At 41.4% G+C, this 18610-nt stretch overlaps 1 protein-coding gene across 3 annotated transcripts in view; it reads left to right on the forward strand.

The window, feature by feature from the left end:
- The window catches only part of thsd7ba (thrombospondin, type I, domain containing 7Ba), a 908760-nt gene that overhangs the window by 349887 nt on the left and 540263 nt on the right, over positions 1-18610 (forward strand). For all 3 annotated transcript variants that reach the window (XM_072579697.1, XM_072579699.1, XM_072579698.1), the window contains exon 5: positions 9339-9587. In XM_072579697.1, the coding sequence (XP_072435798.1) occupies positions 9339-9587 (249 nt within the window). The remainder of the gene's footprint in view (positions 1-9338; positions 9588-18610) is intronic.

The following is an 18610-nucleotide window of genomic DNA, read 5'->3' on the forward strand; positions in this document are numbered from 1 at the left end:
CAACTGGGACCTTGGGTTCATGTCACATTACAGGTGATCACCATTGCACTATGCACACACACAGATATTCCTACACACACACACTCTCACAAACACACGGACACAGGTACACACAGACACCCGCACACACCCTTATAGACACATACACTCTCACACTCACACATGCACCCCCTCACAGACTTAAGACACTCTGCACTCACTACACACACACTTTCTCACGCTCACAATGCCCACCCCAGACAGACAGACACACACACAGACAAAGACCCACATGCACACATATATTTTGTTGGGTGAATTTGTACTTGCAGAATTACATTGTACTTTGCTCAAAAACTGCTTGCATTCATGTAGAACTCTGAGCTCAAAAAACTGCATGAATTTATGTAAAACTCTGTTATCTCACTTTTTAGATTAGAATCAATCTAAACATCATGGCATAGACAGAGAACACAGGGGGCCAAAACCTTCAACATATTGTCTAGCTGTCACCATTGTTAACAACTAACCCGAGAATGCAACTTTAAAAAAAGGTTTTGTGATTTACACATGAAAGAAGTGAAACTATCACTGTATTCTAACAGGTAAAAACAATAACTGCAGATGCTGGAAACCAAATTCTGGATTAGTGGTGCTGGAAGAGCACAGCAGTTCAGGCAGCATCCAACAAGCAGCGAAATTGACGTTTCGGGTAAAAGCCCTTCATCAGGAATATGAAAGGCTTAACAGACAATCAATTTTTCAATGTATAATTTCAGTTACATCACACTGTAAATTTTTACTATAAATTTGTTACGATTGAGCCCTCCACCATCACCTGATGAAGGAGCGTCGCTCCGAAAGCTAGTGTACTTCCAATTAAACCTGTTGGACTATAACCTGGTGTGTGATTTTTTACCAAATAGATTATGATATTCAGTGCACCATTAAATATACATCTATTTTAATGTAATTCCTTTTTACATTGTGGAAAATTATTTATATATGTTTTATACTGATAGTAGAAGCTAAACATAACTTAGGCTACAGCAACTTTCAAAGCATTTCCTTACTTGGAAAACTATCACCATATTCTTGTCACCTGCTGTCTCTAAACCTGTTGTAGTTATCCCCTCTAAGAACATCATTGTCTTTTCAGAATATATTGCTACCCTGTCTGAATTTATATAACCTTTCTGAATGTTGCCAAAATTGTTTTCCAAATTGCCACTGATTCCCTTTACAAAGTCACCATTACCTATCCATTTTCCCAGACAAATGTAATTGGCTTTAAGCAAATTTGCATATCACTGACAATATAATTGAAATGCCAGCACATGAAGCACAGATATGCCATATGACACTTTTATGATCCTACTAAAATGTGTTCAATTGAGCATTTATCACAAAAAAATTACACCCCTCTGCCTAAGCTGTGATTCTTGCTGCTTGGATATATTCCAGTTGTTGTTGCACTAAGCAGTGGAGGATAATCAGTTTACATCCCATATTTTTTCCCATGGTTATAAAATAAAATTCAAATTACCTGCTTAGATTCAATTAGTGAGAATGGACATACATTAGGTGAAACAATATGGCATCATAAGGTACAGAGAGACAATAACAAGGAAACTCCGCAGTAGCAAGAAGCATGATACGGTTTCAGTCTCTGTCTCTAATGAAATCTCATTTGCAGGAAACCTATTTAAATGGGATCATTTTAATCAGTTTTATTCAGCTGGAAGCCAAAATGTGTATTTATGCATCATTTATCGTATTTGCCTCCTGCGTTGTTGTTCATTTTCTTGCAAACATTTTCCATGCTCAGAACATTACAACCTTTGAACATTAATCCTGTAGGTTCTGACTTATCTCAAAGGATTAACATTTGAATCATGATAACCTGTTAAGCCTTGAAACTGGTTATGAAGATAATTACAGGACAGTGAGATAGTACAGACTTTTTCCAAATGTATAAGGCATTTCAACTAAATTATAAAACATTTCAGGAGCTAATTAACTGCTTTTCTATGAATAGTTTGCAATTGTCTACTTGCCTTTTGCAGCATTTGGATGACTTGTTCTTGCCTTGGTGTTGGTGATGTGCTTAACTAAAAGCTACGAAGTGGCTATTTCAGAAACTTTCTGTAGTTTTTTTTTGTGTCAACCCTATCACTGTACACCATAGAATTAAGGCTAACCTATATGGTGTTAAATTGCTGAGTTTGTAAACCATCAGTCATCAGCTGAGTTTGAAAACGTTCCAACTATTGCAGACATTTCGGCCCTGGGATATAGAGTGAATGGTTGCTTAACCTGTTGATAACTGCAACCAAAATTTTCTGCTGAGCTTTTGAAGCAGGAGTTGGTCATTTAGCCCCTTGAACTTACTCTGCTATTCTACACAATGGCTGATCATCGAGGTGAAAGTGAGGACTGCAGATGCTGGAAACTAGGTAATATTGTGGTACTGGGAAAGCACTGCAAGTCAGGTAGAATCTGATGAGCAGGAGAATTGATGTTTTGGGCAAAAGCCCTTCATCAGGAATGAGGCTATGAGCTGAGGGGGTGGTACGATAAATGGGAGGGGGGGTGGGGCTGGGGGAAGGTAGCTGAGAGTGCGATGGATCGATGGAGGGTGGGGGTAATGATGATAGATCAGAGAGGAGGGTGGAGATGATAGGTGGGAAGGAAGATAGACAGGTAGGACAGGTCATGAAGGTGGTGCCGAGTTGAAGGGTTGGAAATGGGAGAAGGTGGAGGGAGGGGAAATGAGGAAACTGGTGAAATCCACATTGATGCTGTAGGTTTGGAGGATTCTGAGGCAGAAGATGAGGCGTTCTTCCTCCAGGTGACTGGTGGGTAGGGAATGGCGGTGGAGAAGGCCCAGGACTTGCATGTCCTCGGCAGAGTGGGAGGGGGATTTAAAGTGTTTGGCCACGGGGCGGTGGGGTTGATTGGTGTGGGTGTCCCGGAGATGGTCTCTAAAGCGTTCTGCGAGTAGGCACCCCGTCGCCCCAATATAGAGGAGACCACATCGGGAACAACGGACACAGTAAATGACTTGTGGAAGTGCTGGTGAAACTCTGATGGATGTGGAAGGCTCCTTTGGGGCCTTGGATGGAGGTGAGAGGGGATGTGTGGGCACAAGTTTTTCAATGCCTGCTGTAGCAGGGGAAGGTGCTGGGAAGGGGAGGGTGGGTTGGTGGGTAGAGTGGATCTGATAAGGGAGTCATGGAGGGAATGGTCTTTACAGAAGCTGGATGGGGTGGGGGGGGGGGGGGGAATGTATCTCTGCTGGTGGGGTCCGTTTGCAGGTGGCAAAAATGGTAGAGGATGATGCGATGTATACAGAGGTTGGCGGGGTGGAAGATGACGACCGGGGGATTCTATCCTTGGAGGAGTAGGATTCGACGGCGTAAATGTGGGAAGTGGAAGAAATGCGCAGGAGGGCACTATCAACCACGTGTGAGGTGAAATTGCGGTCTTTAAAGAAGGAGGCCATCTGGTGTATTCTGTGGTGGAACTGGTCCTCCTGGGAGCAGATGTGGCGGAGGTGAAGGCCTTGGGAATAAGGGATAATACTTTTTACAGAAGGCAGGGTGAGAGGAGGTGTAGTTCAGGCAGCTGGGGGAGTCAGTGTGGGTTTGTAGAAGGTGTCAGTGTTGAGTCGGTCACTGATGGAGATGGAGAGGTCCAGAAAGGGGAGGGAGGTGTCTGAGATGATCCAGGTGGATGTAAGTTTGGGGTGGAACGTGTTAATGAAGTTGATGAACTGTTCAACCTCCTTGTGGGAGCATGAGGTGGCGCCGATACAGTCATCAATGTAATTAGTGAAGTTGATGAACAGTTCAACCTCGAGTGAAGTTGATGAACTGGATCTCCCACCTACAGCTTCTAACCTTATAGTTCGGGAACCCCGGACCGCCGGGTTCTACCTCCTAGATCCACAAGCCTGACTACTCCAGCTGACCCATCATCTTGGCCTGTTCCTGCCCCACCGAACGCACCGCCACATACCTTCGTACTGTCTTATCCTCTCAGTCCAGAAACTCCTCATAAACATTTGGGACACCACCCATGCCCTCCACCTCCTCCAAGGCTTTTGTTTCTCTGGCTCTCAATGCCTTATCTTCACCATGGACATCCAGTTCCTGTACACCTCCATCCACCATGACGAGGGCCTCCATGCCCTCTGTTTCTTCCTCTCCTGACCTCCCCACCCATACTCTTCCATTGACACTCTCATTTGTTTGGCTGAACTGGTCCTCACCCTCAATAATTGCTCCTTTGTATCTTCTAATTTCCTCCAGACAAAATGGGTAGCCATGCGTACTCTCATGGGCCCCAGCTATGCAGTGTCTTTTTGTCAGTTATGTGGAACAGTCCATCTTCCGTAGCTACACTGGCACCATTCCCCACCTTTTCCTCCACTACATTGATAACTGCATCAGCACCACCTTGTGCTCCTATGAGGAGGTTGAATACTTCATCAACTTCAGTAACATGTTCCACCCCGAACTTAAGTTTACCTGGACCATCTCAGACACCTCCCTCCTCTTCCTGGTTCCTCTCCATCTCCATCAACAATGACCAACTCAACACTGACACCTTCTACAAACCCACAGCTACCTGGATTACACCTCCTCCCATCCTGCCTCCCATAAAAATGCTGTCTCTTATTCCCAATTCCTCCACCTTTGCCACATCTGATGCTAGGAGAGCCCCAGTTCCACCACAGAGCACATCCAGATGGCCTCCTTCGTTAAAGACCACAATTTCCCATGTGGTTGATGATGCCTTCAGCACAGCTCATCCACTTCTTGCACCTCTGCCCTCAAACCTCACCCCTCCTGGTACTCACATTCCACCCCACCAACCTCAGTATACATCACATCATCTTCCGCCATTTTCGCCACTCACAAACGGACCCCACTACCAGAGATATATTTCACTCCCCACCCCTATCCACTTTCCGTCAAGATCATTCCCTCCTCAACTCCCTCGTCAGGTCCATGCCCCCTACCAACCCAACCTCCCCTCCCAGCACCTTCGCATGCCACAACAGGCATTGAAAAACCTGCACTCACACCTCCCCTCTCACCTCCATCCAAGGCTCCAAAGGAGCCTTCCACATCTATCAGAGTTTTACCAGCACTTCCACATGACATTTACGGTATTCGTTGCTCCCAATGTAATCTCCTCTACATTGGGCGACAGGATGTCTACTCGCAGAATGCTTCAGAACACATCTCTGGGTCACCCACACCAACTAACCCCACTGCCTCGTGGCCAAATACTTCAACTCCCCTTCCCACTTTGCCAAGGAAATGCAGGTCCTGGGCCTCCTCCATGGTGACTTCCGAACCCCACAATACCTGGAAGAAGAATGCTTCATCTTCCATCTCAGGACCCTACAATCCCACGGCATCAATGTGGATTTCACCAGTTTCTCATTTCCCTCCCCCCACCTTATCCCAGTTCCAACCTTCCAACTCGGCACCACCCTCATGATCTGTCCTACCGATCCATCCTCCTCTCCGATCTATCATCATTACCCCCACCTCCATCCATCTATAGCACTCTCAGGTACCTTTCCATCAGCCCTAAACCCCTCCTATTTATCTCACCGCCCCCTCAGCTCACAGCCTCACTCCTAATGAAGGGCTTTTGCCTGAAACATCGATTCTCCTGCTCCTTAGATGCTGCCTGACCTGCTGTACTTCTCCAGCACCTCACTAATGGCTGATCATTGACCTAAATGACATTTTCCTTTGATTTTTCAACATTCCTTGATGTTTTGAGTATTTATAAATCTATCAATCTCTATTGCAAACATACTTAATAGTTCCACCAGCCCAAGAATGAATTTGTGAAAGAAAAACCATGTTAACCATATTGGAGTGTTTGAAGAAGTGATACTTTCTGCAATTAAGGGGAACCAGAGAATCTATTGTACTTAGATTTCCTGAAGGTATTTGATAAAATGTCACATCAAAAGTTATTGTGGAAAATAAAAGCTTGTGGTACAAAGGATAACGTATTGGTTTGGCTAGAAGATGTTTTGGCTAACTGAAAGAAGAGAGTAGCCCAATATGTCACTGTCAGGTTGGCAATATGTAACGAGACAGAGAGAGGAATTGGTGCTGAGACTCAACTGTTTCCAAATCAGATAAATGACTTACATGAAGGGATGGTAAGTACTGAAGAGGACATAAGAATTTTAAAGAGAGATATAGAGAGTTTAAATGAGTGGGCAAAGGTCTAACAAATGGTGTGTAACACGCGGTTTGCAGAGAGAGGTCAGTTCTACCTTTGAAGCTGGGAGAGTGTTAGAAGCAGAGTCTGGGCTGTTTGAGTAGGAGAAGTCACTGAAAGCCATTGATATTTCAGTGTGGCTGTGACCAGGGGTATAGGAAACCTTCAGGCAATATATTCTTGGTGCAGTAGAGAACTATTGGAACTTAGAGAAATTTATGGAGTAATGTCAACTTAGTGACTGCAAAGAAGCTGGAACTGTGCCTCTGATTAGAGTTCTGTCTTGGGAATTCAGTAAAAGCAGTCTCCAGGGAAATATTTACATTACCAAAGTGTAAGCTGTCATTGACACAATCCATAACAGAGTGGCGTTTGAGGGAATTCTAAGGCTAAACCTTTGAAAGTGACGAACTGAAGTTGCTTCCAAAGGAGATGAATTGACTGTTTTTGCCTTTTAAAAAGCTGATGTGAAGTGTTAAATCACTGTTGTTTGTTTACCTCTTGTTCATCCTAGACTATGTTCTGTATACATATTATGGATTTATTTTTCTCAGCTTGCATGGCTAAATTTAGTTTTTTTTTTAATCCTTGGAATCCTTGACTTTAAGTACCTAGGATATTGAACTTCTTCAATTCCCACCACAGACAGCTGACTGTGTGGAGTTTACACATTCTCCCGGTGTCTGTGTGGGTTTCCTCCGGGTGCTCCGGTTTCCTCCCACAGTCCAAAAATGCGCAGGTTATGTGAATTGGCCACGCTAAATTGCCCATAGTGTTAGGTGAAGAGGTAACTGTAGAGGAATGGGTCTGCATGAGTTGCTGTTCGGAGGGTCGGTGTGGACTTGTTTGACCAAAGGGCCTGTAAGTAATCTGTGTATATAAGAAAACAAAACGTTATTGGTCCCTCACCAGACTGCAGTATAAATTTGATGGTTTTTCCAGGGATCGTAATAATTAGAGCACACAGATCTCTTTATATGACAACATTTTTAATTCTACCTCCATTTAAATAATATCCTGCTTTTCTATTCTTCCCACCAAAATAGACAATGTTCGACATTTTCCCATAATAAACTGCTCTTGCCAAACGTTAGTCCAATGATTTAACCAATGTGGCTTTACTGATTCCTGTGTCCTTTACTTCACTTTCTTTCCTTCCCATCATATTCTTGTTGTCATTACCTATATTGTTCACTTCCATTACTATCTTGTCATTTCTCCTAACTTTCTTCATTACACATCACATGAACCATTTGCCACTAGTGTCTATTTACTTTAAAGTTTTTGCTAAGTACCACTGCCAGTCCTCATGAATCAAAACTCATTAAAATAAAAATGTCAATCATTTTAACCATGTATTCAACTCTCTCATCTTGCACATCATCTTCAAGTTTGCTCAGAAAATAATCCAGGTGTTACTAAATTTATAATTCAGCTTTTCACCGTAACACTTGGTTATTCATATTCCTTTAGTAGAACCTCTTTCTTTTCTGTTCCAAAGAGGTCAACCTTTGTGAACTATAAAAACTGGATCCTTCTCCCAATGCTCCAAGTTCTTCTCCCAACCTGAGGAGATATATTTAACCTTGGCACCGAGGAGACAATGTAGCCTTCAGCATTCATGCTTTTGACTGCAGAGAGCAGTGTCCATTTCCCCATGCATATTGTCTTATCCTATTGCTACATTTCTTTTTAATCCCCTAACTTGAATTGGGCCCCTGTGCTCAGATGTTTTGGTAAGCACACCCAGCTTCCCTGCAATTCCTCTACCCTTCCACTGGCACCTCAAAAACTTTTGACTAGCTGGACAAGCATAGTGTTGATGCTACTTCATGAATTCCCATACCTACCCTAGTCATTGTCACATTTTCTCGCTGTTACCATGGGCTAAATCTGATCTGCCTTATCTGAGGGGTGTGATTGTCTCCTGGAACAAAATGTCTAGGTAACTTTCTCTCTCTGATCACAGAATCGCAGAAATGTTATGGCGTAGAAGAACACCATTTAGCCCATCATATCTGCTCTCTGAATGAGCATTATGATGTTGTGCCAATTCTGTGCCTTTATTCCACACCCCTGCACTTTGTTTCAATTCAAATAGTCTTCTAAAGCTCTCTTGAATGCCAGGAAGGGCATTCCAGACTTGAACCATTTGCAGTATGAAAAAGTTTTTTGAAGATTACTTTAAATTGACTATTTTTTTTTAGATCACTTTAAGTCTGTGCTCTCATTCTCAAACTTTTTAATAATGTGTCATAATATCTGAAGGGCAGACTCCAGCTCATTAACACTGAGCCGAAGTTCCTTATTGTCAGTATGATCGTTGCAGATCATACTGATGCCCAATGCTACAGCTGCAACATTTCATCTGTACTGCTATCTTTACTGCATTTTGTTTAGCTAATTAGTGTTTCACATTTCGGAACACCAATAGTTAGTATTTATTCAAGTTGTTTAATTATTTAAGCTATAAATAGCATGCCATTGTGGCAATGGATATGTAGTATCATTTTCTTTTTTGTCTTTTTCCCCAATAGTAGTGCACGAATATCCTGAAGGTAGTTATCCAGTGCATTTTTTTGGTGCAATTATATAATTAATTACCACAACATACTGCAACATTAGGTTACTATTTTCAAAATGTTACTGTATTTTTGCTATTTCTAAAAGCATGTTAATTAAATTATAAGACCCCATAAACAATTATGCGGGGTGAAATAATGTCACAAATAAAGTTTCCAGGTAAACTCTACACCGAGGTTGGTGTGGATCCTTAGAGGAGCCTACATTAGTTTAACAATGAGCGTCCAGAGATTCATTTTCATGGAATTACTTCTCATTATGCTTAACCTGTGTTTATTCCCATCTCAGGGAAGCATTAATTATGAACATCCTTTGAAGAATCCAACCAAGTAGTGGGATGACGAAAGTGGAAATGTTCTGACCTTAGGACAATTAAATCATTCACCCACTGTGTGGAATCCGTTCACAATTATAATTAACTTTTTTTCTTAATAAGAATTTATGTCTGGTGAATATACTAAAAATCTATTAGGTTTTTGATTACTGACATACTGTCTCTTTTGTTTCTTTGTCATTAGCCTTTGTATTCGTGGTGACACCCCTGCAATCTTTCAGTCATGTGTTATGCCTCGTGATTGTGACTTTTCTGAATGGTCTGAATGGAGTTCATGCACCAAGACTTGCCGATCGTCTGACTATTCTCCAGGGTATAGAAGCAGGATTCGATTCATAAAGTGTGTAGCTATAGGTGGCGGCAAAGATTGTCCCAATCTTGAGGAAAAAGAAACTTGTAATATTGGAGGAGAAAGATTACCACCATGTCAGAGGTATGTCTGACTTATGAATTCATTGATTTTTAAAGCAATAGTAAAGCATAGTTTATGCTCAAATAATTCTGTTGCTAATCATTCTTTAGCAGTTGTACATTTCCTCAATGAGCTTTTACAGGATTGTAATACACCAAATGGAACTTAGACAGTGGTCTTAATATTGCAAAATGTCTTGCATACCTAGACAGGATGGAAGTGTGTTCACTTGACAGGTACAGAAAAACTTATATAATTAGAAAGTGTGCTGGAAGAGAGCAGTAATGATAGATTTGAAGGTGTTGAGAAATAGGAAGAGAATTCTGAGGAGCAGAACAATGATGACTTAGACTTGAACCAGTAGTAGGGTGGAATCACATAGTCAGCCATTGTTGGAATAATGGGGTATGAGCTGTTAGTTTGAATTGAAAGAAATTCAAGAGCTAGGCTGCAGGAATGATTACAGATGAGTGGGCAGAAAAGTGACAAAAGGAATTCAATCTGGAGAAGGTGGGGTTATGCATTGTGGTAGGCCAAACAAACCTAGGAGTACACAATGAGCGGAAAGCATGTCCATAGGTCCCAGAAAGAGGCAACAAAGTTAGATGAGGTGCTAAAGGAGGCAACTTGACAAGGTATAGAATATAAAAGTAGGGATGAAAAACTGAATTTACATAGGAACTGGTTAGGCCGCAGATTTAATTTTGTGTACAGTTCTGGTCACCACATTATGGGAAGGGCATTATTGCTCTTGAGAGAGCTCAGAGGAGATTTGCTAGAATGTTTTCAAGGTTTGAAAATTGCAGTTTTAAGGAAAAATTGAATAGGATAGTGTTGTTTTCCTTAGAAAAGAAGAGGTTGAGGGGCACTTAAATTGAGGTGTAAAAAAAAAAGTGAGTAGCTTGGATAGATTGAGGTGTGGATGGAGTGCACAGGGAAGACCTGTTCCCCTGTGAATAGAGCAAGCACTGAGAAATACAGGTTTGAGATGTGTGGTGGAAGGAAATAGAGGGGGCATAAGGAAAAGTCTTTTCAGCCAGGAGGTGGTGAGTAACTAGAATTCACTGCTGAATTTGGTGGTTGTGGCAGAAAGCCTCAATTCATTTATAAGCAACCTGGATCCACACCTGAAGCACTGTAACTTGCAGGGCTACAATCATGTGTTCTGAATATTCTCTTTCAGTTTGGTACTTTCTCTATGATTTCCACTTTGAGAACCGGTAAATAGCGCATTAAGGAAATTAAGGATGACACATCATTGATAGAATCTTCTGAAAGATAGGATTGTAACCAATTAAGGAAGTGATTTGGTGATGGCTAGGATTTGAAATTTGAAGTTTTTCAGGGTTAAAGAGGGCCCTCCCATTCTGCACTGCAGAGTTGAGGATAAATAAAGATAATTGTTTAGCAAGAACTGTGATAGAACATTGTGATATAAAAGCCAACCTGCAGTAAAGGTACAACTGATTATTTTTATCATGGTTTTCATTAGTTTGACCACTGCAATCCAAACTGTCGCCGTTTTCTATTTCAATCAATTAATTCTTGCTTGTTAATTGAGTTGAGGTTAATACTTGCAATTATGAAACCAGAAACCCAATCACAAAGTAATGATCAAGATGTCTCGAGCTTTGGAAGGGAAGAAATCTACACACTGTGATTAAAAATAGAACCTGAAAATGCTACTTAAAAGAATTATACATGGAATTTTCTCAGCACCTGAACGATGATCATTGAATTCAGAAAGAAAGGAGGAAAACATGCTCCCATCAAATCAACAGAGCAGAGTTTAAGAGGGTTTAAAGTGACAAGTTCCTCGGAGTGACAATAACCGACAATCTGTCCTGGGCTTCCTATGTAGATGCAACAGTCAAGAAGGCACACCATTACCTCTTCTGCCTCAGTTGGCTCAGGAAATTTGGCATGTCCATAAGGAGCCTCATCAACTTCTACAGGTGCACCATTGAGAGCATACTATCTGGGTGCATAATGGCCTGGAATGGCAACTGCTCTGCCCAGGACCGTAAGAAACTACAGAAGGTGGCGTGCACAACCCAGACCATCATGGAAGCCAACCTTCCATCCATGGACTCCATTTACACACCTTGCCATCGCAGAAAGGCTGCAAACATCATCAAAGACTCATCCCACCCCGGTAATTATCTCCCACAACCTCTCCCATCAGGTAGGCGATACAGAAGCTTGAACACAAGCACTAGCAGGTTCAGGAACAGCTTCTTCCTGGCTGTTATTAAACTGATGAATAGACTCTCTAACCTCAAATGATGCTGATCTTGCTGATGTTGATCTTGCCTAGTACACGTCCTGTGCAATGTAACCCGTATGCCTCTGTCAAAGTCTTTTTGACCTATACATCCATGCTTACCATGATCTCCTTGTATTGCTTGTAAACAAAGCTTTTCACTGTACTTTGATACACATAACAATAAATCAACCAATCAATCAATCAATCAAGCAATCAACCAATCAATGTGGGCAATGATGAGACAGAAGAATAAAGCAAGAATGATAAAGTCAAATTCTGCACATAAGTTTTAAGGGCACAATGCAATTCTAGCTAGTGAATAGTAAGGGACTGCTTTACATGTATTAATTATGATTATTACTTAATCTCACCTGATTTATGTGCAGTTTGCTATTTTTCCATGCAGTGGCATGAAATTAGATGGTAACAATTCCTGACATTAAAATCTGAGTGGGTACCTGGCAGCAGCAATGAGCTGGTGTCCTTGCTTGTTATCTGTTTTGGCCAGTATTTCCCAACATTTCAGAGCATGTTCCATCAGCAGGAATTACCTGTATCCCTTATCGATGGAGGCTGGCATGGGACAACAACCACCTTCGTCACATTATAACATCACATCTTGACTCACTTATCAAACAGCATTTCAAGACACACTCTACAGCACACCAATACCTTCCATTGTAATGCTGCTGCCAGGCTGCTTTGTGTGCAGACACAGATAGTCAGCACGTGAATGAGAACAGAGTATGGCTCTCAACTTGCTTTCGAGTGCTCACTCACTTAGATGCTTATAGAATCAATGCCTTGCTTTGCCTTTTTGTGCACTGGTGCCTCATTCAGAACTTTAAAGGCTCACAGTCCTTCTGTCTTGCATCACGAAGCCAGGCTGCTTGTCATGTTCATCAGCAGTGATGAGTTAAGGCGATGGACATGTTCCTGTATGGCACCATGCTCTATCAATGTCACAACTGCTACAACATTTACCCGCAGTTTATGTGACAAACATACTGAATGTGCTTCAAGCAAATGGCTAGATTTTCAATCTAAGGGAGTAGTCACAGACAAGTTGAAAGGAACTGTTGATAGTCAGGAATTATTGTTCGATATCAGTCCAAGGGCTTCAGGAAATCAGTCAAGCAGCTGGGATGGTTCAGAATCACTTGTTTCATATGCTTACTGTCTGGGAGTGTGCCATGGTCACTCCTGCAGGGTCTGATCACTTAATGTAAATTATCAACATCCTTTTTACCTTGCACTCCATCACCAAACCCCCACCCATCACCTACCCATTCCCCCCCACCACCCCACTATTGCATAAATTTGCCCTCTTCACACTTCACTTCAACTCTGAGGAAGAGTCATCTAAAGTCAAAACATTAGCTTGCTTTCTTTCCATGCATGCTGCCTGACCTGCTGTGATCTCTAGTATTTTTTGTTTGAAGTCTGGGATCAGTAGGATTGGTAAACTGCACAGAGATCAGTCACTGCTCTGGTCACCTATTAGCGAGGTGCGGGAGGCAGTCATTCCAGATTGGTTCAGGGCATGGGACCCATGGTGCATCTTGGGGCATATTCAATGAAATCAAGGGGAGGTTGTCAGGGGCCACTGCTGTGACAGAGAAATTGAGGAAGTCATTCATGGGGACTGAAGGCAGCATGCTAGAATGCGGAGGGGATACAACTCAATATATCAGATGGGAGATAGTCAGACAAAGAAGGGCATGGGGTTCTGCAGATGGAGGGTTGGGATGATATTGACCTTGTTATCCTGGCTTCAATGGGACGATAGAACACAACAGTGCTTGGCATAAGTACACCGTAGACCTGGGACTCAGGGTGGTAAAGCTCACCTTAGTTTCAATGATTATGTTATCCTGAAAATCAAAGCTGATAATACCACTTGGTGAGATTATCTGGTTCAAAGTTAGATATTAAAAATTTACTGGGAATTGAAATTAGGAAACCTAATGAAACCATAACCCCTGCTTGAGAAAAATGTGCTTTACTCAGAAAAAGACCAGGCCTGTGGGAGTACTGTAGTTAATGGACCCTAGACCTATCTTCCTCTGCTTTATTGGTGATAGTGCTGAAGTATTTAAAAGATACAATATTAATTGAAACTGTGAGATGGTCATCAACTTATAAGCTTTCAAATGAGTGGCTGGTACCTCAAGACCATTATTCTTATCTGATGCTCCACTCATTGTTTCAGTGCATAGCTTCCATAAAATCTAAAGCACAACATTGAATGAATACAACATCAAATCAATACCCATCCAACATGAGTTGCAGCCATCCAGGCAGCTCAAACAACACTCAAGAAGTTTGATACCATTCAGGACAAAGCATCAATTTGATTGATACCAGATCCAAAGACATTTACTCCCTCCACTACTGGTGCTGAGTAGCAGCAATATGTACCACCTATCATTTGCACTGCAGGATTTCACCAGAGCTCCATTGATGTCATCTTCCAAACACATGAACACCACCATCTGGAAGGACAAGGACAACAAACACATGGGAGCATCACTGCTTATAATTTCCCCATTTAGCCACACATCATCCTGACTTGCAAATATGTCTCTATGCTATTGTGATCTACCTATACCAAATTGTCTGCAACGCTTCAAGGAGTCAGATCACCACTCCCTTGTCAAGGGCTACTAAAGTTTGGCAATAAATGCTGGTGCAGCCAACAAATTCCACTTCTCATGAATGAATAAAAGAAAAAAGTAAGTACAGTTTATGAGAGGTGAATTATAACAAATCACAGAAGTGTTAAAATTTCACTGTTTGCTACATATTTCCATTTTCCAAGCAGTAATGCAAAGAATAGCTAACTGTTTTACCTCCTTTGGCATTACAATAAACAACCAGAAGGTAATTATTTTTAAAGTGGTATGGGTGGACTGCTTCAGAATTGTCTGCCCATCACAAGCCTGTCTAAGAAATGTTCATAATTTTAATTTCATAGATGGTCAACTTCTGCATATTCTCCCATTCAAAAAAGGTAACTGGGAAATATGCAATATGGATTTGTACAGAAATACTGTAGTATAGGTCAGAGGACAAGCTCTATAGTAAACTATTCAAAGTATAATGTGGAGGTTCCAGTGTTGGACTGGGATGGACAAAGTCAGAAATCACACAACACTAGGTTATAGTCCAACAGGTTTATTTGAAATTACAAACTTTCAAAGGACTGCTTCTTAGTCAACTGCGCCTGTCAAAGGGGCTGCACTCTGGAAGCTTATGTGATTTCACATAAACCTATTGGATTGTAACCCGGTGTTGTATGACTCCTGATTTTATACAAAATATCATATATGGTTAGCAGTGCATTGTATCATTGTGCTCAAGGCAGTAATTTCAAAGACAGTGAATCTTGAGCAGTATAATGTCAGCAGAATTGTTTGATTGAATGAATCCCTTGTAATGCATTGTGAGGTGTTTATATTTCTTTTGTAGTGTGCCAAACAAATAGTAGCAGTAATTTTTTTTTAAACTGTAGGTCTAAAACCCAATCATCAATTAAACTTAACAGATAACTTTGAATCTGTGTTGCTCTTAGCAGTACATGCTTGATATCAGGTTATTGGGAAATATGAAATTAAGGCACCTAAATGGAGTTGAAATCCAGCAGAGTCATAATCTAATTGAAACAAGGAACATGCTCAAGGACTGAATTACTTACACTCTCTTCCTGTATGTCCTGCTTGTGATTAATGTGAATGGTCAGGATGCTGGGAATCACATTTTAAACGTGCCTTTGGCAGCACAGACTTTACAACTGCCTATTTAGTCTTAAATGGATGAAGTATTAGATTCAAATCTGAGTTCTCTAAATAGATACTTAAAGCTCCACCAAAAGAAAAAAATGGAATTTGTACCACAAGTTACAAGTATCTCCAAAATGATCAAGTAAAAATGTCAAATAAGCAGGAAGTCCGTAAGCTCATCATAATTAACCATTTGAGGAGTAAAACATTTTGGAGAATCTTTCCACTTTATACTTTCAGAGTGATGATCCAATGCTAAACTTAACAGCACATGGATGAAACCAGACAATAACTAGATTGATACATAGTAAATATCCAGTGAAATGACTGCTCCTTGAATAGAGACACAGCAGGATAGGAGGACTATGATCATCCAGGAACCAAGCTCTGAATTCCTCTGTGAATCTTTCCCTCTGGCAGAAACAAGAATACAAAGATTCTGTCTGGCAAGACAGAGAGTTACAATGCTTTAATTTCTTTGAATTACTTCAGTTATGAGGATAGATTGAAGAATTCTGGACTGTTCTGTTTGGAGAGAAGAGGTCATTGAGTCATAGAGATGTACAGCATGGAAGCAGACCCTTCGGTCCAACCCATCCATGTCGACCAGATATCCCAACCCAATCTAGTCCCACCTGCCAGCGCCTGGACCATATCCCTCCAAACCCTTCCTATTCATATACCCATCCAAATGCCTCTTAAATGTTGTAGTTGTATCAGCCTCCACCAATGCTGGCAACATCCTTTTAAATCTTCTCTGAACCCTTTCAAGTTACACAACATCTTTCCGATAGGAAGGAGACCAGAACTGCATGCATTATTCCAACAGTGGCCTAACCAATGTCCTGTACAGCCGCAACATGACCTCCCAACTCCTGTACTCAATACTCTGACTAATAAAGGAAAGCATACCAAACGCCTTCTTCACTATCCTATCTACCTGCAATTCCACTTTTAAGGAGCTATGAACCTGCACTCCAAAGTCTCTTTGTTCAGCAACACTCCCTAGGACCTTACCATTAAGTGTATAAGTCCTGCTAAGATTTGCTTTCCCAAAATGCAGCACCTCGCATTTATCTGAATTAAACTCCATCTGCCACTTCTCAGCCCATAGGCCCATCTGGTCAATATCCTGTTGTAATCTGAGGTAACCCTCTTCGCTGTCCATGACACCTCCAATTTTGGTGTCATCTGCAAACTTAATAACTGTCCCTTTTATGCTCGCATCCAAATCATTTATGTAAATAACAAAAAGTAGAGGGTCCGGCACCGATCCTTGTGGCACTCCACTGGTAACAGGCCTCCAGTCTGAAAAACAACCCTCCACCACCACCATCTTCTACCTTCTTCTACCTTTGAGTCAGTTCTGTATCCAAATGGCTAGTTCTTCCTGTATTCCATTAGACCTAATCTTGCTAATCAGTCTCCCATGGGGAACCTTGTTGAATGCCATACTGAAGTCCATATAGATCACATCTACTGTTCTGCCCTCATCAATCTCCTTTGTTACTTCTTCAAAAAACTCAATCAAGTTTGTGAGACATAATTTCCCTCGCACAAAGCCATGTTGACTATCCCAAATCAGTCCTCACCTTTCCAAATACATGTACATCCTGTCCCTCAGGATTCCCTTCAACAACTTGCCCACCACCAAGGTCAGGCTCACCGGTCTATAGTTCCCTGGCTTGTCTTTACCACCCTTCTTAAACAGTGGCACCACATTTGCCAACTTCCAGTCTTCCGGCACCTCACCTGTGACTATCGATGATACAAATATCTCAGCAAGAGGCTCAGCAATCATTTCTCTAGCTTCCCACAGAGTTCTCGGGTACATCTGATCAGGTCCTGGGGATTTATCCACCTTTAACCGTTTCAAGACATCCAGCACTTCCTCCTCTGTAATCTGGACATTTTGCAAGATGTCACCATCTATTTCCCTACAGTCTATGTGTTCCATATCCTTTTCCACAGTAAATACTGATGCAAAATATTCATTTACTATCTCCCCATTTTCTGTGGCTCCATACAAAGACCACCTTGCTGATCTATGAGGGGCCCTATTCCCTCCCTAGTTACCCTTTTGTCCTTAATATATTTGTAAAACACCTTTGGATTCTCCTTAATTCTATTTTCCAAAGCTATCTCATGTCCCTGTTTTGCCCTCCTGATTTCCCTTTTAAGTATACTCCTACTTTCTTTATACTCTTCTAAGGATTCATTTGATGTATCCTGTCTGTACCTGGCATATGCTTCCTTCTTTTTCCTAACCAAACCCTCAATTTCTTTAGTCATCCAGCATTCCCTATACCTACCAAAGGAATTTGATAGGGGCTTTCAAATCAAGGGCAGGCTGGATAGGATAACTAGGGAGGGAAACAAGAATGAGGGCACATGGATTTAAAGTGATCTGAAAAAGAAGCAAAGGTGATGTGGGGAAAACCTTTAAACCTTTTTCACTTATTTCGGGTAGTTAGGGTATGGAATGTACTGAATGGAAGTGTGGTAGAAATAGGTTGAATTGAGGTATTCAAAAAGATGTTAGATGATTGTTTGGATAGAAATGGTATATGCAAGGTATATGAAAATAGCAGGAGATTGTCACAAGGTAGTGATGCTTGTTTGAAGAGTCTGTGCAGGCATGATGGGCTGACTTAACTCCTTCTGTGCCATAATGATTCTGTGATTCCAGCCAAAAAAAGGCTTTCATTTCTATTTTCAGGTAATTTTCAGATTAAAATTGAATATTCTATAAGGTAGCTCAACTGGACAGTTATAAATCAAGCATGATTCTGAGGAGAGAGTGGGAAGTCATGATTTGTTGTGTTGAAGAGATATGTAATCATCTTTAATAAATATAATCATATGAGCCCGAAGGTTACTTCAATGTCATGAGGATGTATCAGTGAAAGAGTGATTGCTGTATCTAATGATTGGTCTCAGAAAAGTAAATAGAAGTAAGTGAAGACAATAATTAATGTGTGGAAGTGATTACCAGA

This window comes from Chiloscyllium punctatum, chromosome 10 (assembly GCF_047496795.1).
Source record: "Chiloscyllium punctatum isolate Juve2018m chromosome 10, sChiPun1.3, whole genome shotgun sequence".
NCBI lineage: Eukaryota > Metazoa > Chordata > Chondrichthyes > Orectolobiformes > Hemiscylliidae > Chiloscyllium > Chiloscyllium punctatum.